General features: G+C 48.7%; 2 protein-coding genes, 1 long non-coding RNA gene and 1 other non-coding gene across 6 annotated transcripts in view; 1 reads left to right on the forward strand and 3 right to left on the reverse strand.

The window, feature by feature from the left end:
- Positions 1–3,035: 3,035 nt before the first annotated feature.
- On the reverse strand, positions 3,036–14,548 carry LOC102161901 (uncharacterized). The gene is made up of 5 exons (XM_085020983.1): positions 14,536–14,548; positions 13,802–13,894; positions 12,679–13,586; positions 5,715–5,860; positions 3,036–5,534 (listed from the first exon to the last, which is right to left on the reverse strand). Exons 1-4 carry the CDS (start codon positions 14,546–14,548, stop codon positions 5,846–5,848), a joined length of 1,029 nt encoding a protein of 342 aa, XP_084877109.1. The 3' UTR covers positions 3,036–5,534; positions 5,715–5,845.
- On the reverse strand, positions 12,517–12,601 carry TRNAR-UCU (transfer RNA arginine (anticodon UCU)). The gene is given in 2 exon segments: positions 12,517–12,552; positions 12,565–12,601. It is a non-coding gene; the product is annotated as a tRNA-Arg (tRNA).
- Positions 12,985–27,816, forward strand: part of BCAR3 (BCAR3 adaptor protein, NSP family member) — a 246,554-nt gene continuing 231,722 nt past the window's right edge. For 2 of the 3 annotated variants that reach the window (XR_014844765.1, XM_085023986.1), the window contains exon 1: positions 12,985–13,201. The gene's annotated coding sequence lies outside the window, so the exon portion shown is untranslated. Of the gene's footprint in view, positions 13,202–13,836; positions 14,423–27,816 lie in introns of those variants that run through there. The other variant, XM_085023987.1, reaches the window with a different exon arrangement.
- LOC146404253 (uncharacterized) lies at positions 15,096–27,593 on the reverse strand. Its single transcript, XR_014844771.1, has 3 exons — positions 27,322–27,593; positions 22,029–22,132; positions 15,096–15,179 (listed from the first exon to the last, which is right to left on the reverse strand). It is a non-coding gene; the product is annotated as an uncharacterized LOC146404253 (long non-coding RNA).

A 27,816-nucleotide genomic window follows, 5' to 3' on the forward strand; every position in this document is an offset into this window, starting at 1 on the left:
GCAGTATTAAATCAACCTAGGTGACCTGGCCACGAGGTTAAGTGGTCCAGCTCAGCTGGTCTCCAATGGCAGAGATACGCATCCTGGCTAAGCTACGGCCGGCACCCAAGGAGCAGTGGCGCTTTCCGGTAATGCTTCTTGGTAGGTTATTGCTTCCTTTACGTCATTATCCTGGGACCTCTCTTTTCTAGCATGCTGCCTCCTTGGCATTTTGGTAAATAAGAACTCTCCTAGTTTGTGTTTAGTGCTTGGGATCATAAGCAGCCTAGTAAAAAGTAACAATGACATTCCTGGCTGGACTTGGGGAAGCATCCATATCTGTGCTCTTTCGTGGAAAAGCTTTTATCCCAGGAGTATTAAGCTTTGCCCTCTGGGTAAAGTAAGGATCTGCTCTGGGGGAATTAAATATCAAAACAAGGAGAAATAATAGTTAATTTATCTTTTACACATTCTTCCAGAAGGAGCCATTGTTGGAGCATTTGTTCGGCTCACGCTACTATAAAAATCTCACGGTTCAGTTGTCCTTCCATTAGGGTGGTGCTTTGTGCAGTCAAGGACTTGCCCAGTTTTTCTCGGACTCAATGCGTGGGTCAGCTTTTGACCAGTTAAAACTTTCGTCCTGGTTCCTGACTCACAACTGCCAGAATACGGTGAATTATTTGGTATTTCAAAACTGCAGTTATGTCCCGATCTTTCCCACAAGAGCAGATTAGAGCTTTCTGAATGGAGAGCAGTGACGAGGACATAGAACCTTGGTGTGAATCCAGCTCCTGCTAACCCTGCTCACAGTCTGTGTCTTGAGTACGGTTGGCCCTTGACCAACACGGGGTACTGGATAGCAGGCCCTGAGTGTCCATGTCCTGCATTTGCGGATTCAACCAGCTGCCTGTGGACCAGGCAGCTCTTTAGTGTGGATTCATCGAAAAAATCTGAATACATGGACCTGCCCATTCTAACCTGTGTTCAGTGGTCAACTCTGTTAACTACATTTTTAACACATTCTTTTTTGTATCCATTGTAGTTTTTGATTTTATATATATTTTTGTAAGCCACTTAATTTGGAAGAGTTATTAACAAATGTAAAATACTTGCCTTATTCAGTGAAATAAACGCTTCAACTAAAAATCATTTCAAGTCACCTCTTAACAAAATTTCCTGTAAGGAATTAGGGTTCCCATTCTGGCTCAGCAGTAATGAATCTGACTAGTATCCATGAGGATGTGGGTTCAATCCCTGGTCTTGCTCAGTGGGGTAAGGATCCACTAGTGGCTGTGGCTGTGGGTAGGCTGGCAGCTACTGCTCTGATTCAAGCCCTAGCCTGGGAGCTTCCATATGCCATGAGTGCAGCCCTGAAAGACACACACAGGTTACTGTAAGGAATTAAAACCAGTATGATGTATAGCTTCATCGCAAATGTGATCTTCACAAATGATCTTAAATCTTCAAAACGAAGTATGGCATCAGTGTAGTTATAGTAAGGTCAGAAGGCAGTCTCTGAGTGCCCCCCGCCTCCCACAAAAATGTCCATTTGAATAATGAATTATTTGTCTTTTTTTTTTTTTTTTTACAGTAAAGCAACTGTTGAGAAACAGGTTTAGTGACTTTGGCTTTTGTCACTAACCTCAGATCACTTACTGGGACTGTTTTAAGGCTTAATAACTATCAGAAGTACCTTGACTTCTCAACTGAAAAGTACTATAACAAAGTGCTGATACAGTATGCTAATGAAATAAGGGCCTTCAGAATATCTTAAGATACTGAAGGATTTCCAAAATGCTTTTAAGACAGCTTACCGGAAAAAACAAAACAAAACAAAACAAAAACCTACAAAGCTAGTTTGTTTTTTTGTTTTTCTTCTTAAGTGAGGAGATTAAGGAAAGGAAAATGAAGATGGAAGAAAAGAGAAAACTAACAGTTGATAAAAGGCAGGCCCTGAGCTTCCTAGCATCTAACACAAAAATCAGCTCTGTGTTCAGTGCTCTGCCCTAAGTTAAAAACAAACCAAGTGCTTAGAGAAACTCGGTTATACCTATCAAGACCTGCAGAAATGTCTCATGGGGACCATGGGTCCTTGGGATAAGGACGTCAGACTGTAGGCCGTGCTTGACTGTCCAGAGGATAAAAGGGTTTTAAAAGGAAAAAATGGAGGAAAGCCTGTAAAGACATACTAAAGAAAGCTTTGAGCAACTGGGACAGATTCAAGGGGTTCCACTTAGAAACAGCAAATTACAAGAGAACAATCATAAAGTTTCAATGCTGTTTCTGAAATACACGCAGGTGCTCATTCGGTTCAGTCTCAAGCAGTGACAACTCCTGGTCACCATCACGACCTGCATTTTACTAAAAGTGTTCAGTTAGGACTGACGCTGATTTACCCAGGCACCTGACTGAAATGTAAAATTCAGGTCTTCTCACTGTTACACAGTTTTAAAGTGCTTCCCAGAAGCAGGATAACAGAATGACCTGTAATTAACTTTTCTGAGCAGGTTAGTGTTTTAGCCAAGATACGGAATGTCTCAAACTATGAAATGTGAACTTAAAAATTGGAGAAGGTTCTGAAACAGAAAAGGTTATCGATAAATACTGAACATTGAGGAAGGCAAGACTGTTTCAGGTTCAGGGGTGGGTGGTATTGGTTCCTCCCAGTTATGACTGCATAGCAAGCTGCCCCAAGACAGTGCTCCAGGACAACCACTGTCTATTACCTGCCCTCCTGTCGGCAGGTCAGGGCTTGGCTGGGTGCCTTGGCCTCTACCTGGCAGCACATGAGGTCACTCAGTGCTCAGCTGGCAGATCTGGAAAGCCCAAGATGTGCCCTCAACATGCCTGACACCTTGTAAATTTTTTTTTTTTTTTAAGTATGACAATTAAAATTTATCCAGTTTAAAGGTAGCACAGCACAGAAATGGCCATAGAACCACAACGTGCCCCCCACACCGTGTGGCACCACACCGTTCTTACCCCACCTGCCGCCTTCCTCCTCACCCCTCCTTCCCCGGCACCCCTCCTAAAGGAGAGGGGTTACTAACCAGATGGAAGGGGGCCCAAGATATTTACTGGGCTGTATTTTCACAAATGAACAGGGCTGCCGTGTGAACAGGTCCGAAACCCTGAGCCCTTCGTTACTCCTGCCCCACTGGAGCAGGCCCGTCCTCCGCTCTTCCAGCCGAGGTTCCTGGGCCAGGCTTTCTCTGCGAAAGGGAGGGGATGGCATGACAGAACCTAAGTCGTTCAAGCGCCGCTGACCTGAGAAGGCACAGCCAGGATGCTCTTCAAGCATGTGGGCGCTGCTCTCTTTTCCGCGGGCTCATCCTACTTGTGGTTACAGCCTCCTGGGAAGGACCACAAAGCAGGAACCGGTAGGGTTCAGGCACCAGAATCCTGACCTGAAACCCCACGCAACACACTGACGTTCTGAGGCCTTGTTCATTAAGGGAAGAAAACGAAATGTGGGTATGAAAACAGTGGTCCGATTTAGTCCCATTACCATATTCATTTCCGCTCTCACCTGCACTGAGGAGCACTGCAAACGACTTTAACTCACTGTGCCACCAGGCAACTCCTCAGCCTTGTCAAACCTAAGAGATAAATGCACACCGTCATCTACAGGAAACGAAGTTTATGTGAAATTCTGTTCCGTCCCTCCCTCTCAAACCTGCTCCTCTGCCCCCAGAACTCCAGGAAGTTCAGAAGAATAACGTCGGGAAACAAGAACAAAAAGAAGACACACTGCCGTTAACTAAAACTTTTCTCTCTTACGGTATTAAAAGAATACTTACTTTTGCCCTTAAGTGTAGGCTACGATTATACACATTATAAATATATACGTGCACACACGCACCAGGATGGCTGGCTATGGGACAATGGGTTGGCAGAAGAACAAGTCATAGCTTAATGTGAAGCTCGTCAAAACTTTGGCTGATTTATCTGAACATCGGCCCTTCCAGCCAAATCTGCCATTTGACCCGACTTCAGCTGTCAGCTGTCCTCACCTGCCAGGAGAGTGGACATCAGATAAAGTGAGATGACAGATACTAAACAACTGGCCTCGTGCCTTAGTGAGTGACTGCTGGATGAATCGAGACTTAGGCCCTTCTTACATGTCGTACCTGACCAGAGCCCTTTCTGGTTGACTCTTGGTTTTTCCTTTAGTGCAAAATCTATCCTGATGTAGCCAAAGGCATTTGAATCCCGATGAGCCTACAGTTCCTGAAGCTCAATCTCATCAATTCCAGTTACTCTTACTTCCACTCCACCTCAATCACCATCATGAAATTAGCCTCATGACCTGGAGCTGCTCGAGGGTCAAGATTCTGAACTCTGACAGCCCCAGCCTGCCACCCCATTAGTCTTCCCTCCAGCCCCCTCCAACCCAACCTTGGCTGTTCTTTGAAATGACTTGAGTTGACTCCAGAAGTACTGAAGCCTGGGCCCCACCTCCCAAGACCATAAACTAACTCATCATCTCAGGCACTTCTGCTCCTCGCATTCCCCCCACCCTCCACCCCCATCAGGATCCATTGGTCAGATGTTTCAAAAAGTCTTGGTCTGTTCCTCTAGTCTCCTGGTTCTTTGTTCTTACCATACCCACCCCACCCCCTCCCCGTTCCTCTCACCTGCCAATCTCAGCCAAGGAAACAGCTACTTTTCCTTCTCTGTTCAGATTACTGGCCTGGGGAAGTACCATGAAGCTACGGACGCCCGGCTGGGCTTTCGCTGCTGCTCCACCATTTTTCAATTCCATTCTCATTACTTCCCACCAAATTCATTTATTCATTCTGCAGGTCATTCACCCAGCCGTCAGAAAATCGAGTCCCGTGCATTATTTAGGCACCACGGTATACCAGTGAAGGAGACATGGCCCCTGCACCCCAGGAGCTCACGGGAGAGACAGAGCACTTCCATTCTCCCCCAGCCCTGACTCCGGTCCCCGGCACATCACCCTGCTTCCTAATTCACCCAACCAGCCAAGGCCACCTGACGAAGGCTGCCCCTGGTGACCTCACCTGTCTGCAGCCAGCTGCTGTTCTCAATAGCTTTCTCTGTCTTCATCACTTCCGGCCGGGAATTGTGATTCGACACTATTGACCTCTCCTTCCTGAAGCTAAGCTTCCCTTGGCTCCTGCAGGAACACAAACCTGCTGCTTCTCCTCTCCAGTTTTTGCCCTTCACTGATTTTCTTACTCTGCCCGCTGCTCACGGGTCTCCCAGGATGCCTGTCCTCCTATCTCCTTCCTCTACACTGTCTGACGTGCCTGTCTTACCCTCCCTGGCCTCTCGCGCTGCTCTCACCTCTGCAGCTCCAAGGTTCCCGTCCTTCCGTCCCTACATCCCTGGTCCAGATGCAGTTTCCAGGTAACTGATGTGCCCGACCAGATGTCATGGAGTCACTTCATACTCAACATGCCCAGAACCAGACCACATTGTCTTTCCGAGATGAAGAAATCAGTGCTTAGGAATTCCTTCGTGGCCCAGCAGGTTAAGGATCTAGTGCCGTCACCGCAGCAGCTTGGGTTCGATCCCTGGCCTGAGAACTTCCACATGCCATGGGCAGTGAAAGAAAGAAAAAGAAAAAAAATACATAAGTGCTTGTAGCAACAAGCCTTGCACTATAGCTATCTACATAGCATTATCAGCAGAAACTGCTGGACTTTCCCCCCTTTCTTTTAGCTGGAAATGTATCTACCTGGGAAAAAAAAAGTTGAGATTCCCACCTTTTCATGGGATGTGAGTGAACGTCTATTTGCAACTTCTGGAAGGTGTCCTTTAAAGAAAGGTGAGCTTGGAATGGGGCTCTGTCCCTTTATCTTCTCCCCACTAACTAGCCATCAGGTCAGCACGCTAGTTAGTGGGTGCAGCCCTAAGGAAAAAATAAAATAAAGCGCTGATGGATGTAGGAAGCCTCAGAGCAGGAGGAAGCTGGAATGCAACCAGCCCCTGGTCTTGATCGAGTCTGTACCGTCCATAAGCGGCACTAAGATGGGACCGTCTCCACCTCTGGGACAGCTCCTACTTCGTCAGGTGTTCCTTCCTGGAATCTGGAGTAAAAGAGGGTGCAAAGGGAGTTCTCGCTGCACCGCATGGGTTAAGGCTCCAACAGAGTTGCTGCAGCTGTGGCATAAAGGAAATAGGTCCTCAAGCATGAACACCGCCAATTTCCCCTTCTCCACCTTCATGCTTTTTTTTTTTATCCCTGCCTCTTCTACCTGTCTCAGCAGAGCAGGCACTTCCCCATCATTGCTAGGCTAATTCTTTCACCTTATCCCATAATACCTCAATTTTCTCATCTGTAAAATGGGGATAAGCCATCATCCTTAGGATTGGGGCGATAACTGAATAGCAAGGGTTAAAGAAAGTTGTTGGCAGAAAGCAGGTGTTGAGGAAAATGCATGTCTTCCTTGCTCCCCCAGCTCTTGGAGATCAGATCACACTTTTCTCCTGCTCTCCTTCCTGCCTCCCTGTCTCCCCTGCCGCGGTCTCTTTGGCAAGTCAGGCTCTGACCGTCCTTCACCTGTCTGCGCTCTGAGTTTCTATCTTCAACCCTCATCTCTCCTTACTGGCCCTGCACCTTCCTCACACGATCACACTTGTCTAGAGCTTGAAGTGCCATCTGTAGGTGAATGATTTTTTTTTTTTTTTGGTCTTTTTTTTTTGCTATTTCTTGGGCCGCTCCCACAGCATACGGAGGTTCCCAGGCTAGGGGTCCAATCGGAGCTGCAGCCACTGGCCTACGCCAGAACCACAGCAACGCGGGATCCGAGCGCATCTGTGACCCACACCACAGCTCACGGCAACGCCAGATCGTTAACCCACTGAGCAAGGGCAGGGACCGAACCCGCAACCTCATGGTTCCTAGTCGGATTCGTCAACCACTGCACCACAATGGGAACTCCAGGTGAGTGAATTTTAAATCTGGAGCAGTCTCCTGAGCTCCAGACCTTCTCCTCTCTTCCTTCCCTCTCTCCCTACACACCAGCTTTCCTTTAGCTCTTTCTCTCAGTAAAGATTTATTGAGAGCTCGCTGAGGGCTTGGCATTGACTATCCAAGTGCCAACTATCCACCTTGGGCATGCTCCACAGAAAGCTCAGGCTCAACACACGCAACAGGAATGTAGTTTTCCCCCAACCCACTTCTCTCTCCTTCTGTCGCCTGCATGACTGTTTCTAGCAGCCACCCATCTGCCCTAAGTAGAAACAGGAGTCTTTTCTGGCTGCTCCCTCCCCATCCTCTCCATAACCCTTAGTCCACCACAACCCATCGATTTGCCCTCTCCCCAAACCCCTCCCTAATTCCAGCCCTCATCATTTTCTTACTAGATGACCCCAACTGCCCTAAACTGGTCATCCTGTCCTGTGCTATCCCAGCCTGGGATCCACACTGCAGCCAGAAATGTAATAGAGAACACGCATCCAAACCCCCAGCTAACGTCATACTCAACAGTGAAAGCTGACAGCATTCCCTTTAAGGTCAGGAACAAGACAAGGATGTCCACTCTTGCCACTTTTATTCAACACAGTTTTCTTTTCTCTCTCTCTTTTTTTTTTTTTTTTTTGTCTTTTTGCCATTTCTAGGGCTGCTCCCGTGGCATATGGAGGTTCCCAGGCTAGGGGTCCAGTCGGAGCTGTAGCCACCGGCCTACACCAGAGCCACAGCAAGACGGGATCCGGGCCATGTCTGCGACCTACACCACAGCTCACAGCAACACTGGATCCTTCACCCACTGAGCAAGGCCAGGGATTGAACCCACAACCTCATGGTTCCTAGTCGGATTCGTTAACCACTGTGCCAGGATGGGAACTCCTCAACATAGTTTTGACAGTCCTAGCCACAGCAATCAGAGAAGAAAAGGAAATAAAAGGAATCCGAATTGGAAAGGAAGAAGTAAAACTGTCACTGTTTGCAGATAACATGATACTACACATAGAAAATCCTCAAGGTGCTAAGAGAAAACTACTAGAGCTTATCAATGAATTTAGTCAAGTTGCAGAAAACAAAATTAACATATAGAAATCTGTTGCATTTCTATACAGTAACAATGAAATATCAGAACAAGAAATTAAGGAAACAATCTCATTTACATCACATCAAAAAGAGTAAAATAACTGGGAATAAACATACCAAATGAGGCAAAAGAGCCTGTACTCTGAAAACTGTAAAATGCTGATGAGGGATATGGAAGACCACACACACAGCTGGAAAGACATATCTTGTTCTTGGATTGCAAGAATCAATATTGGTAAAATGATCATACTGCCCAAGGCAATCTATAGATTCAATGAAATCCCTATCAAATTGCCAATGGCGTTCTCCACAGAACTAGAACAAAAATCTTTGAAATTTTTATAGAAACACAAAAGATCCCAAATAACCAAAACAATCTTGAGAAAGAAGAACAGAGCTGGAGGACCAGGCTCCCTGTCCTCAGACTATACTACAAAGCTATAGTAATCAAAACTGTGTGGTACTGGCACAAAAGTAGACACGTAGCTCATGAGAACAGGATAGAGAGCTCAGAAATAAACTCATGCACTTATGGTTAATTAATCTATAACAAAGGAGGCAAGAACGTAGAGTGGAGAAAAGACAGTCTCTTCAATAAGTGGTGCTGGAAACAATGGCCAGCTACACGTAAAAGAATGAAATCGGAACATTCTCTAGCACCACCTACAAAAACAACCGCAAAATGGATTAAAGATCAAAAGGCAAGACTGGTTTCTGTAAAACTCCTGAGGAAAATACAGGCAGGATACTCTTTGACATAAATTGCAGGAATTTTTTTTTGACCTGTCTCCTAAAGTAATGGAAACAAAAACAAACAAGTGGGACCTGATTAAACTTAAAAGCTTTTGAACAGCAAAGGAAGCCATAAACAAAGTAAAAAGACAACCTACAGAATCAGAGAAAATACTTGCAAATGATGCGACCAACAAGGGATTAATTTCCAAAATATACAAACTCATACAGCTCAATATCAGAAAGACAAAAAATCTAATCAAAATATGGGCAGAAAACCTAAACAGACATTTCTTAGAAGAAGACATACAGATGAACAACAGGCACACGAAAAGATGCTCAACACTGCTAATTATTAGAGAAATGAAAGTCAAAACTACAATGAGGTACCACCTCACACCAGCCAGAATGGTCATCACCTTAAAGTATATAAATGACAAATAGTGGAGAGGGTGTGGAGAAAAGTGAGCCCTTCCACACTGTGGGTAGGAATGTAAACTGGTACAGCCATATGGAGAACAGTATGGAGGTTCCTCAAAAAACCAGAGTTACCATATGACCCAGCAATCCCACTCCTGGGCATATATTCAGAGAAAACGCCAACTCGAAAAGATACATGCACCCCAATATTCACAGCAGCACTATTTACAACAGCCAAGACATGGAAACAAACTCAATGTTCATCAAAAAATGAATGGATATTCCACACAGGAATATTACTCAGCCATAAAAAAGAATGAGATAATGACAACTGCAGCAGCATGGATGGACCTAGGTGCTAGGATACTAGGTGACATAAGTCAGATCAAGAAAGACAAATATATCACTTATACGTGGAATGTAAAATATTATGCAAATGAACTTATTTACAACACACAAATAGACTCACAAACATAGAAAACAAACTTTCCCAAAGGGGAAACAGGGGGAGGGATGAACTGGGGATTAACAGGTACAGACTACCGCAATGAAACAGATAAACAACAAGAACCTACTCTATATCACACACAGGGAACTGTATTCAATAGCTTGTTATCACCTGTAACAGAAAAGAATGAAAAAAATACATACACATATATATATGTATATATATATATACACACACACACACACACCTGAAAAGCAACTCTACTTCAATTTTAAAAATAAAATAAAAAAATTAAAAACTAAAGCTACGCAGTGGTTTCCCATTGCCTTTAGGGACAAGTCCACACTCCTTAACATGATGGACAAGATCTTTAGGATCCTGAAGAATCACCCTGTAAAGACATGTCTTTTTTTTTTTTTTTTTTTTGGTCTTTTTGCCTTTTCTAGGGCTGCTCCCGCGGCACATGGGGGTTCTCAGGCTAGGGGTCTAATAGGAGCTGTAGCCACCTGCCTACACCACAGCCACAGCAACGCGGGATCCTTAACCCACTGAGCAAGGTCAGGGATCAAACCCGCAACCTTATGGTTCCTAGTCAGATTCGTTAACCACTGCGCCAGGAATGGGAACTCCAAGAGACATCTTGTTTACATATTTACCCACTCTCAGGAGGGGGAGCGCCTAAAGCATTTCTTTAAAGCTGAGATCCCACACACTGTAGCATATAAGGAGTGAACAGATATTTGTTAAGTTCAGAAAATCTTTTATGGATACGTAGTATCCGGGTGACTGTGAAAGTGATCTAAAAACGAGCACAGAATGTTTTTTATTCCTTCCTCATTATCTTAGGAAATTTTTTTTGCTTTATCTTTTTAAAAATTAACTTTATTACAAGGATAAGATAGGCTTCTTATGAAAAAGACTCAAACATTACAAAGAGGCATATAGTGAAAGGGAGGTCCCCCAGCCTTCTTCATACCTCCTGCCCCAGCACTGCTAATGGTTCACCTATCCTTCCAGAAATTTTCTATGCACATATAATCATACTATACATGTTATTACCACTATTATTATTAACATTATTTAACACAAAAGAATATTAAACACACTCATTTGCATATCAGCTTTTTTTCATATAATCCCAGACATTTTCCCACAGCAGTATATACAGGTCTTCCTCCTTTTTTAAAGGTCTGCACAGTATTCAATTCAATTACATGCCTCTACCATACTTTCTGCAAACAGTGCATTATTCATAGATGTCTAGGTTATTTCCAGCTGGGACCATTCTAAACAATACTGCATTTATGGCAGATAATTAAAGACCAATCTTTCCAACAGAGCCTACATGTTATCAAACAGGTGAAAAACGGTTTGTTTGTTTTTTGGTATTTCCCCAATACAATTTTTTTTTTCTACTGTACAGCATGGTGACCCAGTTACACATACATGTACACATTCTATTTTCACACATCATCATGCTCCATCATAAGCAACTAGATATAGTTCCCAGGGCTACACAGCAGGATCTCAATGCTAATGAAAAATGGTTTCTAACTGTAGTTTCAATTCATTTCTTTCATTATGAGTGAAGCTGAGCCTCTTTTCCCTTTTTGTTTTCTTGCTTTTTAGGGCTGGGGAGGTTTCCAGCTAGGGATCTAATCTGAGCTAGAACCGCCGGCCTACACCACAGCCACAGCAGCACCAGATCTGAGCAGCGGGCCTGCACCACAGCTGAGCATCTTTTCATACACAGAATATTGCTTTTTGATAATTTACCTGTTCTTGGATTTGGTCATTTTTCTACTGCATCATTTTTTTTTAAATGTTTGTAGGATTTCTTTACATACTACGGAAACCACCCTTTTGTTTGCAATATGTATTATAAAAAGTCTTTCCCAGTTTGTCTTTTGATTTTATGGTAGTTTCTTTTTTGACTTTCAGAAATCCATATATTTAGATTTATCAATTTTTTTAACGACTTCTGGGTTTTGGGTTATACTGCACTCAGATTATTAAATAACTTCATCATGTTTTATTTAGTGCTTTTCATGGTTTTATTTTTAAGCCTGTCTTTTCTTCATCCAGCATCTACTTCTGTATAAAGAGTGACGTGGGAATTTTGTCCCAGAATCACTGATAATGACCTTTCCTCCTCTTGTACACTTTTATCCTGCTCGTCAGAATAAAATGGATACAATCTCCAAGACAGCAGTGTGGCCATATCTATCAACGAATGCACAAACAAACCTTTGACCCAGCAATTCAACTTCCTAGGAATCTATCCTGCAGATATGCTTGCACCGGCCTACAATAATGTAAGGATGAGGGCGGTCACTGAAACGCCGTTTGTAATAACACACTGGACACTAAATGTCCAACTATTGGTGGTGGTGGTTTTATTTTTATTTTGAAATCAGGGCCCCACCTTGATCGAGTTAATTTCGGGTCCGGGGTGACGCCCAGAAATCTGCACTTCTGCCAGGATGCCCCCGGGGAGGCCGGTGCGTGACAATTTGGAGGCCTTCTGGCTGGAGAGGCCGCTCGGCGCGTGGGCGCGTTTTCTACTCCCCCGCTCGCCCCTCCCGAGCAGCCACGCTCGCGCTGCCGGCCCGGGGGAGCCTCCCCGGCCTGCCCCGCGCTCGCCATCGGCCGAAACCGCCTGGCCCCGCTCCGCCACCGCCGCGGCCGCCCTTTCCAGGTCCCGGATCGGATTCCTGGGCCCGGGCTCCGAGCCACGGAACCCGGGAAGTAGGCGGAGGGAGGGACAAGTGCGAGCGGCGGGAGGTGAAAAAGTCGCAGAATCCAAAGCAACGGGGAGAGTGCGGAGAATGGGAAGCAAGTTAAACCCTTTAGGAAAAGGAGAGACACAACAGGTGGAGAAAATATGACCTCTAAAGGGGAGAAAAAACAGCCGCGACTCCGCCGGGACTCGAACCCGGAACCTTTGAATGCCTTCAACCTCTAGAAGTCCAATGCGCTATCCATTGCGCCACGGAGCCACCTGTTGGAGTCTCCGCGCATCTGCTGTGTTAAGCTAGAGGCGACGTCCCCGCGCCCTTCCCACCGCCCCCTTTACCGTCGGTCTGTGTCGCCGGGGCCGGGGCACTGCCAGACACGGGCCGAAGGCGCCCGTCCTCACCCGGCGACCGCTGCTCAACGAGGTCGGCGAGCCCCGCAAGCGAAAGGCGGCCGCGAGCCCGCCGGGTGCCGGCCGATGCGTCTGAGGGCCGCCGCAGCCCGGCCTCCCGCCCGCCCCGGGCGCCGCCGTACCTGGCCGTGCGGGGCAAATCACGCCCGGACTCTTCCTCCCAGGCTCCCTTCCCGCCCCAGCGCCCCCGCCTACTCGCCCTCTCCCGCGGCCGGTTCCGCCCGGCCCGGCCCCGCCCCGCCCCAGCGATGCAGGCCCCGGGCCGGCCGCGGCGCCGTTGACCTGGGCCGGGAACGCTGGGCACTTACGTCGCACCTTTAGCGGCCGGTCCGGAGCAGCGGCCCCTCGGGCTGCGAGGCGTCGGCAGTGGCCCCTCCCCGGTCCGCGGCTCTTCCCTGGCCGCCCGCGGCCGGGATCCGCCGCTGCGAGCGCGGGCCGCGGCCACGTCCGTGTGAGTGCTTGTGCGTGTTTATTTGCGGGGGGTTCGGTAAAATGGGGTTTGGGTTGCATTTCGCTCCCCACAGACCCAGAGCCGAATTTCTGAGGCATCCGGGCTCTGGTGGACTGAGGGGGGCGACGCGCCCCGCGCCGCAGCATCCTCCGAGAGCTGGTCCCAGCGCCGCAGCCGCCGGCCCCGCGCGCCGGGAGCACGCGGCGGCGTGGGCGGTGGCGAGGGGCCCGCGCGCGTGGGGGCGCCGGGAGCGTGCGGGCGCGGGCGGCCGGGGGCGCGTGCCCGAGGCGGCCGCAGGGGTGCCCGGCGGCGGAGGGAGGCGGCGCGGCCGGAGTCCGGCCGAGCGGCGGCTGCTCGAAAGGGCGCGGTCGCCGCGCATCAGAGGCTTGGACGGAGGTGTGTGTGGGGGGCGTCCCTCAGTGCCCCCATAATTCCCCGCCCCCCGCTCCTAAGCCACTTGAAATAGAAGGGCTCCTTAAAAACCGCGTGGTTGCCATGCAACCGCAGCTGCCAGACAAAACCCTCCGCCGGGGCTCCAATCAGCTTGCTGGCTTCAGAGCCCCGCCCACGTGGAAATTGCGGAGCTGCCGCTGCGCGCGCTCTTCGGCTGGTCTGCAGCCCGCTTTGTGGTCCGCGGGGTTCCACCGTGCACACGGGGGCAGGCGTCAAAGCGAAGTGGCCTCTGTCCGTGTTCTAAAGAGAAGAAGGGCGTCCCCAGGGAGGGACTGGAGGAGTAGGGATCTGTGCATTCTGACTGAACTTAGCTCACAGCAATGCCACGAGCCAGGTACTGTCGTCCTCTTTCTAAAGAGGGGAAACTGCAGCTAAAAGAGGTTAAATAGCTTTGGTAGGAACACCCCACTGTTAAGAGCCAAGAACGGTGAAGAATCAGATTTTTACCCTACTTGAAGGCTAACACGGCAGTTCGTCACAGTTGCATGGATGTTGACAAGATACACAGGACTCTTGGGTCAGAGCAAAAGCAGTAGCCACAGTCAGCATGACTGTCAGTTCCCTGAATCCCAGTTCTCACGGGAGAGAAGCAAATGGCCCAGATGGATTCTTGCACACAAAATGGGTTGCATTGTAGGAGAGGAATGCTGAGCCTGGGGAACCTACTGTTTTACAGCCAACAGTAAGCAAGCCTGCTTTGTCCTAGAGCGTCATTCCCGCATCCCTCAAGATCGCTCACTGCAAACACAACCCCGAGAGATGGCGCAGGTGAGCAGGCTCTCCTTCTTAGCACATTCAGCAAGAACGCGCAAGGAAGCTAAGGACCTCTGTTCGTTGTCCTCTCCAAACAGTAAGTGGCAGAGCCATAACTGATGCCAGACCTGTCCGTTTCATTCTACTGTATTAGAAATGTCCTCACACGCAGGAAAGAGGAATTCTGACATGTCCAAAAACAGCCCTGCAAATAGAAGAATAACCTCAGATTGTATTGATTTAAACAATCCTTACTGAAATCTGCAATGTGCCAGGCGCTGGTGGCATCTCAGAGTCTTCACTGGTCCTTGGAATTGCACATGGCTCAACAGGGGATGAGAGATGCACGGTGCCTCCTTGGAATACCATGCTCATGAATTCTGCTGGGGCGCTGGGGCCATGTGTCAATGATGTGTCACAGACGTGATTAAGTGGCCATTTAAACTCATATATAAAAGTCCCGGGAAGAGGGACTAGAAACCACGTGCTAAGGAAAGATGCGTGTGTCTTTAACTCCACTTAATGAATCATAAAGAATTTTTAGATATTTGATGCCTTTCACTGATTGAGACCAAAACCCCTTGTCGGTGTCATGGAAAACATTACCAAGATACAGGGTTAGCAGGCAGTGTGGCAAAACGAGGCTTGTGGGACCAACTCTGTGAGCAAGAGAGGTGTACTTTTCATACCTGCAATTAAGGCCTGGGGAAGCTCTGTTCTCTGACAGTAAATGGTTTGTAGTGAGTCTGGCTTTAGAGGCAGCACTGTTAGCCTGTAAAAGGAATGAAAGTGTGTGTTTAGTTGGCATCCAAGGAGAAAGCTCCAGTAGTTTTTTGTCTTCCCCTTTCCCAAATCTAAGAGCTGAATTTTCTCAGGCAGTCCATGCAATGAACAGCAGCGGTCATACAACCTGAACCAAGAATTCTTGCAAGTAAAACCCAACAACAACAAAAAAACCCTCTTCTTTTCTGCCGACAGTGGGAGCCAAAGCACGGACTATAACACCTGCGAGCCTGCTGATCCACGCCCAGCTGCAACTTCAGTTCCCAGGACAGCAAAATTCTAAATTAAGCACTTCATTTTCTGTTTTAAAGTTCAAATCTGTTATACAACATGTATGATTTATCCATGCTCTGGGAGTCTTTAATAACACTTCGTGTTTGTACAGAGGGATTAGTTTTAGTTACTGTGTTCTATTTGCTGTGCTGGGAAGCAGCTTCAGCCTTCCCCAGAAGCTCTAGAAATCTATATTTCTCTCTATATTTTTCACTAGCTTTGCTTTGCTCCAGAGAGAGAAGGTCATTTGGGTACCAGTTTAATTCAGTTCAATGAGTATTTAGAGAGGATCCAGTTGGGCCTCTACTGTGGGAGATAAAGTGGACGTGTAAGACACAACCCCGGAGTTCCCGTCGTGGCGCAGCAGTTAACGAACCCGACTAGTATCCGTGAGGACTCGGGTTTGACCCCTAGCCTTGCTCAGTGGGTTAAGGATTCCACACGCTCTGATCCCCATTGCTGTGGCTGTGGTGTAGGCCGGCAACTACAGCTCCAATTCAACCCTTAGCCTGGGAACCTCTATATGCCGCAGGTGCAGCCCTAAATAGACAAAAAAAGTAAATCCCTACCTTCAAGGACACTTCAAATTCCTTTGGAGAAATACAACCTTTAAATATGAAGCAATAAGCAAAACAATGCAAGATGGCATATGAAAAAGTGGCAAAATGCGACTGGGCGTCCATCCATACCAGGAAAATGTTTTTGAGTTCACACTCCCAAGTAATAAGCATGTGCTATACTAATTATTAAAAAAAAGGACAATTTAAAGGGTGAGATTTTTTAAAAAACAAGGATTCTGAGAGTAGAGTTTTGGAGCACGGGCTGTGGAGTCGGACTCCTGTGTTCACATCTTGGGTGGATTCTTATTTTATGTGTTCAACCACAAGGGTTTCCCAAAACAAGGGAAAAACAATCCATTCCCAAAGGACTCACAAAGACTCTTCTCTTGCCAGATGAAATCTGCTCACAGCATTGAAACGATGGCCTTTTTCATCCTAAAAATCAATGCTGAGTTTCAGCGAGGCCAATAACCTCATTATACCAGGAAGTGAGGTGGGAACAGGCGAAGAAAAAGAAAAAATGCCAGGATGAAGCAATGTAGATATTAACCTAGAAAAGAGGGCAGATGGGTCCTCAGAGAGGACAGCTGGGGTGAGAGGTTGCAGGGTCAGGGGGTCGGGCAAGTAGGATTGAGGCCACACGTAGCAAAGGGACCGGGGACACGCTTGATTCAGGATGAGGGATGTGGATTGCATGCACTAGGCAATGCGGAGCTGTGGTTCCTTTTGGCATGAGAATGGCTGTGCGGGAGAATGATTCAATTAGGGGATGATACCAGGCTGAACGGAATGGGGCTCGAGGGGTGGGGAAACCACTGCATCCCATTCTATTTGTGCTCAGTGTTGTCTTATGACTCCATCTCTTCAACAAGTAGTGGTTGAGGGTCTGGTTGACATACAAAAAAAAAAAAAAGAAAAGAAAAAAAAAAAAAAAAGGACATGTGCCTGCCTTACTGCCTGCTAGAAATGATGACAGGTACACAAACAACTACAATGCAAGGTAAAAAGGCCTCCACGTGAGGTCAGTGCCGTGCTTTGGGACTTCAGGAAAAGAGAGAGATTACATGCTGAGAGGCTGGAGGAGGGAGGAAGGCTACCCTGGGAATGGGTCGCCTAACACAGAGCCAACCTGCATGCAAGGAATTCCGGGCAGAGGTTAGCAGACAGACCGGGCGTGGAGGAAAAAGACAGGACGAAGCTGGGAAAGTGGTAGAGGCTGAGCAGTGTGTGGTGCCTAAGTGGGTCAAGCTCACTTGGCCTTGACGGCAGCAGGTGCTGGTGGAGGAGGTCACTGCAGCTTGGGACGCTGGCGACAACATCCAGCTTGGATCAGTTCCCTGGTTCTGTGCCATCAGCCCATTCACAAGAGGATATCCCAGCTGAGGATAAATGGAACGTGCTCCAGCTCCCGAAGGGAAGGATTTGAGAGTCTTGGGACCAGGAGGGCTGGTCTTCGGAGAGGGGGTCCAGTCCCAAAGCCGAGGCAAAAGCAGGTACACTGCGTCTGAGACGGGCAGCACCAGTGGTTCCAGACCTCGTGGCTGGTTCACGAGGGCCACTGCCCAGGCTCCCAAGCCTGTAAGAGCTCGGGAAGGATGTAGGACTGCCCTGCAGGTGGCAGTCACTGCCTGTGGTGGAGGTGGTTAGACAAAGACCAAGCCAGACCCAGATCTTCAGAGCTGCACAGACTTTGAACCGGCAAAACCACATTTATTCATTTAAGCATTGAGTACCACTAAATGCTGGGCTTTCCACTGGGCTCTGGGGACACCGTGATGAGGAAGACAAGTGCTTTCTTTGTTCCCATGTACGTTGCAATCTGGAGCCAAGTGGACCAGAGAGTGTGAATGGGGCCAGGAAGTGAGCTTGACTTGTCAGGAGATACAGCTGAGAAAGTCAGTGCGCCAAAGATCCTGCAGCAATTATGTATTTATTCTTTTGGCTGCGCCCACAGCATACCAAGTTTCTGCGCCAGGGATCAAACCTGTGCCACAGCAGTGACAACACTGGATCCTCAACCTGCTGAGCCACCAGAGATCTCTGGGACCTGAAATTGATCAGCCCATGTTACCTCCTCCAAGAACTTTCCCAGACACTCTTCTTCAGCCTGGTCTGCTCCTGGGGAGGGGTTTCACTTCTGGGTTCCCAAAGCACTTTGGGAGCCATAGAATTTTCTGCTTGGTTTTCTGTCTCCTCTCCAAGATGGTAAGCATCTTGCAGGGGGAGGAAGCTTGCCTTCTTGTGGCTAGCTCACAGCAAGCTCCTTCAAATATTGGCTGGGGAGGAATTCCTTCATGGCTCAGCAGGTTAAGGATCTGGCATTGTCACCACTGTGGCTCGGGTAGCTGCTGTGGCGTGGGTTCTATCCCTGGCACAGGAACTTTAACATGCCATGGACATGGCCAAAAAAAAAAAAAAAAAAAAAAAAAATTCTAGTTGAGCAAACGGATGAGTCCTGTAGTCAGTCAGGAAGCTAGGGGACCATGTTCCTAGCCTGTCTTCTTTTTAAACTGTAAGCTCATAAAAGCTAAACATCCTTGCTTTCTAATTGTAGGGAATTCTCTGCAAGGCTTAGCATGGTGCCCTGTACATGGTGGGCACTCCAGAAACATGGGCCAAGTGACCTCGTGGAAGCTGAAGTGGATCTTCAGTGTCCTAGTTCTGCTTTCAGTGACCCTGCTTGTGGGAGTGGGTCTTGAAAGTCTTTAGCAGTTGAAAGTGATCATGAAGTGATAGTGCAGCACGCCAGGCCCTCATCTGAATTCTCCACATATATGTGCATGTTCTTTGTCCACTGTGCACCCTTGAAGGGAGCAGAGTTGTTGCCCTGTCCCCAGATGGAATGGCAGACCACAGAGAGAGCAGCAGGATGCATCCAGACACGTGTCCCCAGGTTCCCAGTTACCCTGCACTGCAGCTCTTCTCTCAGGAAAGGGGTCTGGAGGGATCCTGCAAGCAACTGGTTCTCAGACCAGTGTCCTCCAGCTCTGCCACACCCTAGATTACTTCAGCAATCCATTGGTTGTTTAGTAGCATGTTGTTTAGTCTCCATGTGTTTGTGGTTTTTTTTGCAGTTATTTTCTTGTTGATTTCCAGTTGTGTAGTGTTGTGGTCAGAAAAGATGCTTGATATGATTTCAATTTTCTTAAAGTTACTGAGGCTTGATTTGTGGCCCAGAATGTGATCAATCCTAGCGAATGTTCCATGTGCACTTGAGAAGAATGTGTACTCTGCTGCCTTGGGATGGAATGTTCTATACATATCTATTAAGTCCATCTGGTCTAATGCTTCATTTAGGGCCTGTGTTTCCTTGCTGATTTTCTGTCTGGATGATCTGTCCATTGCTGTAAGTGGGGTGTTAAAGTCCCCCACTATTATTGTGTTATTGTCTATTTCTCCTTTTAAGGTTGTTAGCAGTTGCCTTATATACTGAGGTGATCCTATGTTAGGTGCATATATATTTACAGTTGTTATACTTCTTTGATCCTTTGATCATTATGCAATGTCCTTCTTTGTCTCTTGAAATATTCTTTATTTTAAGGTCTACTTTGTCTGATATGAGTATTGCTACTCCAGCTTTCTTTTGATTCCTGTTTGCATGGAATATTTTCTTCCATCCTCTCACTTTCAATTTGTATGTGTCCCTAGAAGTGAAGTGGGTCTCTTGAAGGCAGCATATATATGGGTCTTGATTTTGTATCCATGCAGCCAGTCTGTGCTTTTTGGTTGTGGCATTTTAGTCCATTTACATTTAAGGTAATTATTGATATGTATGTTTTTATTGCCATTTTATTAACTGTTTTGGATTTGCTTTTGTTGGTCTTTTTTCTTCCCTTCTCTTGTTCTCTCCTCTTGATATTTGATGACTATCTTTAGTGTTGTATTTGAGTTGATTTTTCTTATTTGTGTATCTATTGTGGATTTTTGGCTTGCAGTTACCCTGAAGTTTTGATATAGGAGTCTAAATATATACGAGATTGTTCTAAGTTGTTGGTCTCTTAATTGCAAGTGCATCTCCAGTGTCCTGCATTTGTACCTTCCTCTTCTCATGATTTCTGATTTTGGTAGCATATTTGTGCATGGATGATTTCCTACCTTTACTGTATATATGCCTTTACTGGTGAGCCTTGTCATTTGTAATATTTTTGTTTCTAGTTGTGGCCTCTTTTCTGCCTGGAGAAGCTCCTTTAGTATTTGTTGTTAAGCTGGTTTAGTGGTGCTAAATTCTCTTAGCTTTTGTTTGTCTGTAAAGCTTTTGATTTCTCCTTCAAATCTGAATGAAAGTGTTGTTGGGTAAAGTAATCTTGGTTGGAGGTTTTTTCCTTTCATCACTTTAAGTAAATCAAGCCACTCCCTCTGGCCTGCAGAGTTTCTGCTGAAAAAATCTGCAGATGACCTTACACCCTAGATTCCTGATGCCCAGGGTGCACTTGAGACCAATTAAAGCAGACTTTCTGGGGGTGGGGCCCTGGCGTCAGTGTTTTTTTTAACTCCCTCCCCAGGTGACTTTCATAAGCAGCCAAACTGGAGAACAAGTGCTTTCAGCCCTTCCTGCTAAAATGCTGACCTGGCCCAGGAGTCTCGGCATCACCTCCCCCCCACACCCCTGTTAGAGAAATGCGAGATTTCAGGCCCCCCTCCACACCCCCACCCCATTGAATCTGAATCAGCTTTTCAATAGGATCCCCAGGTGACTCATTTGCATTAAAAGTTTGGGAAGTTTAGGGCTTGGTATTCAAACTCTCATTCATGGGGGGGGGGGGGAAGGCTTCTGTTATTAGCATAAATTCAAGCCCTTGATAAGCAGATCTCAATCCCATCAAAAATCTCAGACTCAGAGTTCCTGTTGTGGTTCAGTGGGATAAGAACCTGACTGGTATCCATGAGGATGTGGGTTCCATCCGTGGTCTCACTCAGTGGGTTAAACATCCTGCGTTGCTCTGGTTGTGGTGGAGGCAGGCAGCTGCATCTCCAATTTGACCCCTAGCCTGGGAATTTCCACATGCTAAAGGTAAGACCCCTTAAAAAAGCTCAGACTCAATCTGATTTGTTGGCTCCAAAACATGACCTCAGAGGAAGCTGTGCCCTCTTATTTCCCACTGTGTGGGGAGTGGGGAAGGAAAGTTCTATCACTAGTGATGCCCAGCAGAACCTCAGCAGAGTCCATTCCAGAACAGGCAGAGGCATCACTGCAGCTGTCTTCCTCCTTCTGGGATGATAGACTCAGGGCCACAGTGAGGTGATGATCCCCCCTGGGCTCCCAAGGTGACTGATAAAGAAAACCCTCCAGCCGGAGGTGTCCAGGCGTTCAGGGTTCCTCTGTTTCTCCGTGGCGAGTCTGTGTCACCGCCCCACAGACGACAGGGATGATCCTTTGTCCCAGTGGAGGTCTTGTTATTTGTCATCAGCTTTCTGACTAACCAGAAACACCATCCAGTTTTTAGTTCTTTGGTTTTTTTGGCCATCATTTTAGGGTGCGCTGTCTCACTGGTCTCTACCAAGTGCTTGAAGCTGCTTCACAAGGTAAGCATGAGATTTTTGCAGGCAATGGAAGTTTGCAAAGCCTCATCTCCTCCCCATCCTATGATCAGATAATCTCATCACTGAACCTGAGGCCCCCCACCCTGTCATCTCTGTAGGTCTGTGGGAGGGGGAGACAGTCTCAGGGAGACTGCATGGGGCAGCGGGGTTTCAGGGGACTTGGGGGTGGTCATATGACCCTGGGAAATTTCTTAACCTCTCTGAACCTATTCTCACACCTCTGAGATGGAGACAATCATTTCTGGCTCACAGATTGTCTTGAGGATTAACTGAGTGGTTGCCACACACTGACTGACAGTAAGGGGGTGATAGTTTTGTTACCTCCAGCCTGTGTTGCATTATCCCAGACCTTAGCAGCTCAAAACAGGAAAAGTGTATTAACTCACAGTTCTGTGGGTCAGGGAGCCACTTCGCTGAGTGGCTTACTCACGGTCTGTCTTGAGGCTGTTGGGGGCTGTGATTACCTGAGGGTTGGCTGGGGCAGGAGGGTCTGCTTCCCAGATGACTCATGTGGCTGTCAGCAGGGGGGCTCAGGGCCTGGCCACGGACCTCTCTGCACGGCTGCAAACTGAAGAGTGAACAATGAGAGAGAGGGAGAGGGAGAGGGGGCGGAAGCTGTGTGGCTTTGTGACCTAGCTTCAGAAGTCACATACCATGACTTCTGTGTTCCATTGGTCACACAGATGGACTCTAATACATTGTGGGAGGGGCTACACGGGGTGTGAGTAACAGGAGGTGGGACTCTCGAGGTCCACCTGGGAGCTGGCTTCCGTACCATCTATGTTGGTTCGGGCCCCCTCTTGACATGGCACCCATAAGCTTCCTCCTCCATGCCAAGTAACAAAAATTCTGAAAGGGAACATAGTGATTCAGTTGTTCTTCTCACACTAAATCGCTTTGAATTGGAAGCTTCCATCCTCCCACTACGCTTATAGTCATGACTGGGACATTTGGGACTAGACTCGGAATGTATCCCAGTCCATCTGAAGGACACTGGGAAGCTCCTTGTGTTGCTATTCGTTTTTCCTTGTCCTCTCTCCCCTTGGAAGCATCCCTTCTGTGCATTTTGTTGTATCCTCAAGACGTCAGGTAGACAGGCTCAAGCACTGTCAAATATGCGGCTGCAGTCGCCTTCCTTGTTCAGGAATCTCTGCCCTTGAATTCAAAGGGTTTACTTTGGGATCCCCGGCAATATGATTGTGTATCTGTTGATCTCATGTGTCTAACAGTGGGGGCACCCTGACTTTTATCTCAGCTCTCCAGTAGCAGACTTAAAACCCCAGAAAGGAAAGGCTAGTTGACTTCAAGTTCTCCAACCCTAGCAATGGGGAGGCATAAAGAAGGAAAGAGAGGACTGGCCCTTCCAGTCTGTTTCTCTGAGTGATCCTTCTTGATGGCCAAGGGTTTGCCATTTTTCAGCCTGTGATAAATAACAATGATAAGTGGAAAGACCTCCAGGGTATCATCACAGTAGATTCCATGCTAAAGCCTTGAACATGAGTCATGTAGGTGTTGAATGAACTGATGGATGGATGGATGGATGGATGGATGGATGGATGGATGGATTCTTTAGATACAACATGGCTATGGGTATAAACAAAAACACCCAGCTGGTTAAGGATCTGACGTTGCTGTGAGCCGTGGTGTAGGTTGCAGACTCCGCTCAGATCCCGCGTTGCTGTGGCTCTGGCGTAGCCGGTGGCTACAGCTCCAATTAGACCCCTAGCCTGGGAACCTCCATATGCCGCAAGAGCAGCCCTAGAAAAGGCAAAAAGACAAAAAACAAAACAAAACAAAACAAAACAAACAACCAAAAAACACCCAGCTGGTAGGGTCTCCGTTGAGGGCCAAGGTTCATTACCATTGGTCACGCCTCTGCTCTGCAGTGCTGGCACCCACACTGTACAAGTCATTACTGACAGAACCTAGTCTGGGAGAGTGTGCTATCACCTTGCAACCTCCGTGACAAACAAATGTTTAGAACCCAATCGATAGTAGTTATAGGACTGGTTAGAGCCTGACTGGCTGGGAATCGGAAAGGAGTGAGACCTGATAGTTTCAGAGCTGCAGCAGGATGGATGGAGCAGTTATCAGAATTCAAAGTAGATCTCAGTGAGAATGGATATAGTTCTTGAGTAAATCTGGTGAAACCTGGGTGGGAGCCACAAAGGGATACAGAGGGAGGAAGGACCAGGAGCAAGGGCTGGATGGGCAGAGGCCCTGTGAAGTCGAGGAGGTTGGAAAAGGAGCAAGAGGGGGAAGGTTTCTCAGTGAAGTTCAGCTGGAGGTGACAGAAAGGCTGAAACAGCAGAGACTTCAGTGAACTAGAACTTCTTTCTGTTTTAGTAACAAGTGTGCAAGTGCACCATCCATATCTGAAATGGAAATTTCAGGATCAGCAGGGGTCTGGACTGCTTCTATCTTACTACTTCACTGTCCTCGACATGTGGCTTCAACCTCATGGACAAAGATGGCAGCTTGGATGCCAGCCTTTACGTCCACGCTCCAGTCAGTGGTCTAGAGGGAGAAGGAACACAAGTGCACCTCCTCCCTGGAAGGCAGGGATTTCTCATTCTTTTGGGGTCAGACAATTCTCTGTTAGAGGGGGCGGTCCTGTGCCTTGAGGGTGTTAAGCAGCATCCCTTGCCTCTACCCCCAGATGCCAGTGTAACTTCCTCCTTCTCAAGTTTGACAAACAAAACATCCCCAGACATTGCCCAGTGTCCTCTGGGTGCAGAGGCAACTCTTAGCCACAAGGATCCAGGAAATATAATCTTTATTCTAGGCAGCCCTATGCCAGCTAAAACCCAGGAGCTTAATTACAAGAAAGAAGGTGAGAAGAGGTATTGGGAGATTATTCAAGTGTAGGAGCTCAGGTGAACTTTGGCTCTTTCATCCCGGATTCCAGCTTTTAGCTGCTGTTTAGAGACAAAACACCCTAAAGTAGGATGATGTGGGGTCCCAAGTGCACCAGTGGCATCTTACATCTACGAGGTGGAAACTCTCCTCCCAGAGGCTGAGCCGTAGCTGAGAAAGGTGCCTTTCAATGTGGGGCCTGAACTCAGGTTCTGAGTGTGTTACAAGGCGTAGAGCTCCCAGTCGCACCTGACGTGCTTTTGCTTGGTTCTCGCGGGACAGCCCTGATGTGGTTCTCTCCTTCCCTTCTCTCTCTTCCTCCTTTCTTCCCCGAAGGACAGGATGTAGCATCAGGTGAGCTGAGACCTAGCTTCCTCCTGCCACTAACTTAGGTTGCGACGCTCGACCTCTCTGGCTTCAGTGTCCTCTGAACCGAAGCTGACCACACGATCCCTGGAGTCCTCCCTCCCGCCAAACTGGTGGCCCTTCCGGAGTCCACAAGATTGCAGGCAGAAGAAAGCAGAGAAAGCCCTTCTCTCATGAGCGGTCTCTGCCTGCCAGACCCCCCTGGTGGGTGAAGTCCCAGCCTGGCGGATGGCACTTCCATTCCCTCCATGGGCTCCAGAGAGGAGCTGCTTTGGACAAACGGCACCCTTGTCTTGTTAAATGCAAACAACTCAAGCCGTGCCATGTGGGCTCACGACAGACCCGTCCTTGTGCTGGTCAGATGGATGTGGTGCTTCCCGGCTCCTGGCGAAGGCCGAAGCGGCCCTTGCGGTGGCACAGCTGGCCTTGAGATGTGGTTTGGTTTCACCTGTCAGATCCCCACGTCCCAGTTAGATTCTGACTCTCTAGCCAAAGTGTTTGAGAAACACTTCTTGAGCACCTGTGATTCTGTGGGCCCCCCCTCCCCGAAAACATCAACAAAGTCACAGCTCCTCACTTTCCAGGGCTGGCCTTGACCGCCACCTCCCGGTGTTCCACCGTCTTGCCCCACCTGACTCTCCAGCTGTTTCTCTCCACCGGGGTCAGGGCTCTGCTTGGGTTCCCCTGGCCTGAAACATGGCTCTTTCCCTGTGGGGATTTTGCACATGCATGTGCTCAGCCTGCCCCCCCCACTCATATACACTCATCACACACCCTCATATACACCCACTCACACACGTTCACAAACACATACTCATATACACTCAGTCACACACATACACACACTCATATACACTCAGTCACACACATTGACATGCACTCATGCACATACACACTCAATCACACACACTGACATACCGGCACACACTCATACACCCCATACACTGTCACAAACATTCACATACACTCACACATCACACAATTCACATACACTCATGCACACTGTAACACATTCACACACACTCATACACACATGCCCACACCCCCCACACACCCCCCCCGCCCACCATGCCTTCCTCGCTTGCAGCTTTCAGCTCCAATGTCCATCTTTAGGGAGACCTTCCACCCCGCCTCCTCCCCACAGGGGAGCTGCTTGCTCTCTGTCCCCACTGGCCCACGGGGGCCTCTGCGATGCCGCACGTGTGAACACATGCGTGGATGCAGCTGTGACAAGGACAGACATGCAGACAACCGCGCGCCGTCAAGAGCTACCCCAGGAACGTGACAGAGGCTGGTGGAGAGGAAAGAGCCCTGACTGCGGGGAGCGGAGGGGACGGGTGGGCCGGCCTTGCGGGGAATTTCACCTGGGCTCCAAGGAGCAGGAGGAGACAGGTGAGGAGGAGAGGAAAGAGCTGCCAGGCAGAAGAATTGGCCGGGGTGAGGCAGCACTGAGCCCCTGACTGCCCAGAGCCCGGGAGCCGTGGGCGGACAGGAGGGGCTGCGGGGTCCCAGCCGGGGCCTGCCTCCCCTCGGGCAGCGGCCAGCGCCTCCCCACTGCTCTGCCTCTCCCCACCCAGACACCTTGCTTAGGAGCTTCCAGAATCCGCAGTTCTGGAGTCCTTAGCAAGGCAGGGCCTTCCAGAGAGTAGAACCCCCCCATCTTCCTTCACCAAATTCAACTCATATTTACTGAGCTCCTTTTATGCATCGAAAGTTGGAGAGGGAATTCTCATTCTCTTTGAGAGCTTTGAAAAACGCATCCAGCCAGAATCCAGCAACAGCTCCGCTGGGCTGGAACTGTGGTCAGGGGCACAGAGGAGGCCTGGCCTGTGGGCACAGGGCCACAGGATCCTGCTCTGGCCGGATCCCCAGGCAGGCACAGACTTGGGCCAGGTGAGCAGAGCTGCCAGCACAGAAATGGGCAAAGGGAGCAGAATAGGCTCCAAAGCTTTGGCCCTGAGCTCAGGCTGGAGCAAGGGGGCATCCGGAGCCTGTGCTGGAGGGGCGCGCAGAGCCTGCGAGAGGCAAGGAGCCTGGTCTGCTTTGCCTGCCAGGGTGACCGCTGGTTTCTCTCTGAAGAGACCTTTACCTCAAATGCCTTGGTTGCTTTTTTCTCTGGGACAGGAGCTTAAACTTGCAAAATGCACCCCCTCCCTTGAGGGGAGGGAGAATCTGCAGAGGACACTGCCAAGAGCAAGCGGACCGGGGTGGGCTGGGTTCTGAAGGCAGGGCTGCCCAGGGTGGGTGCACACCAGGCGGACGTGTGCCCGGGCCACTGCCAGCTACCGTGGAGGCGCAGAGGTGACAGTCCTGGAAATGAGCCTGTGGCTCTGAGGTTGACTTGGGGACCTAGGTGTGATGCTCAAATATTTTATGTTGTATTATTGAGTGGGGTTTCGTGGGTACCGGCTCCCTTAACTTGGCCTTGGGTGTTGAGATAATGTCACCTACCAGTGTCATCCAGAGAAGCCATCCCAGGGTTGACTGAGCCCACCGAAGTATCTCAGTCCGTGGTTTTGTGTTTCGGTGGCTTACCTGGGAGCCAAGGGTGTGGTTTGGAACAAAACCCAGGCATGTAGCTCGCAGCCAAGCCGACAAAGCCGCTCTTCCCGGAGCCCCTTCCTCAGGAGGCAGCGTCATCCCTGGAGCAGGAGTGCCCCGGGCCCCTGGGCACGCAGAACCAAGTGCCCCATCAAAACGGATTAAGTGCCATTTTTGATGGGACAGAAGAAATGAGGGGAGAGGCCCTGGCAGGCAGCTTTGGGGGCTGACGGGGCACACACACACAAAAATGTCGTCTAAGGAATGGGGAGAAGGGACAAAGAGATTAGTGTGACAGGAAGCGTGGGAGGAATAAAGCAGGAGAGGGAGTGGGAGGGACAGGGGCCACAGAGAAGGGAGGAGCCGGCCAGCAGTTGGCCGAGAGCAAAGCGGGGAGAGGCGGTGACTCTAACGCCTGGGCCGGCGGGAGGGGGGCGGGGGTCGCTGCCGGTTCCGGGTGTGTGGTCCCCCAACACGGACACCAATCTC

Source organism: Sus scrofa, chromosome 4 (assembly GCF_054392235.1).
Source record: "Sus scrofa isolate SSC_HxYL_T2T_F1_AM1 chromosome 4, Sscrofa_HxYL_maternal_Yorkshire_Landrace_v2.0, whole genome shotgun sequence".
Taxonomy (NCBI): Eukaryota; Metazoa; Chordata; class Mammalia; order Artiodactyla; family Suidae; genus Sus; species Sus scrofa.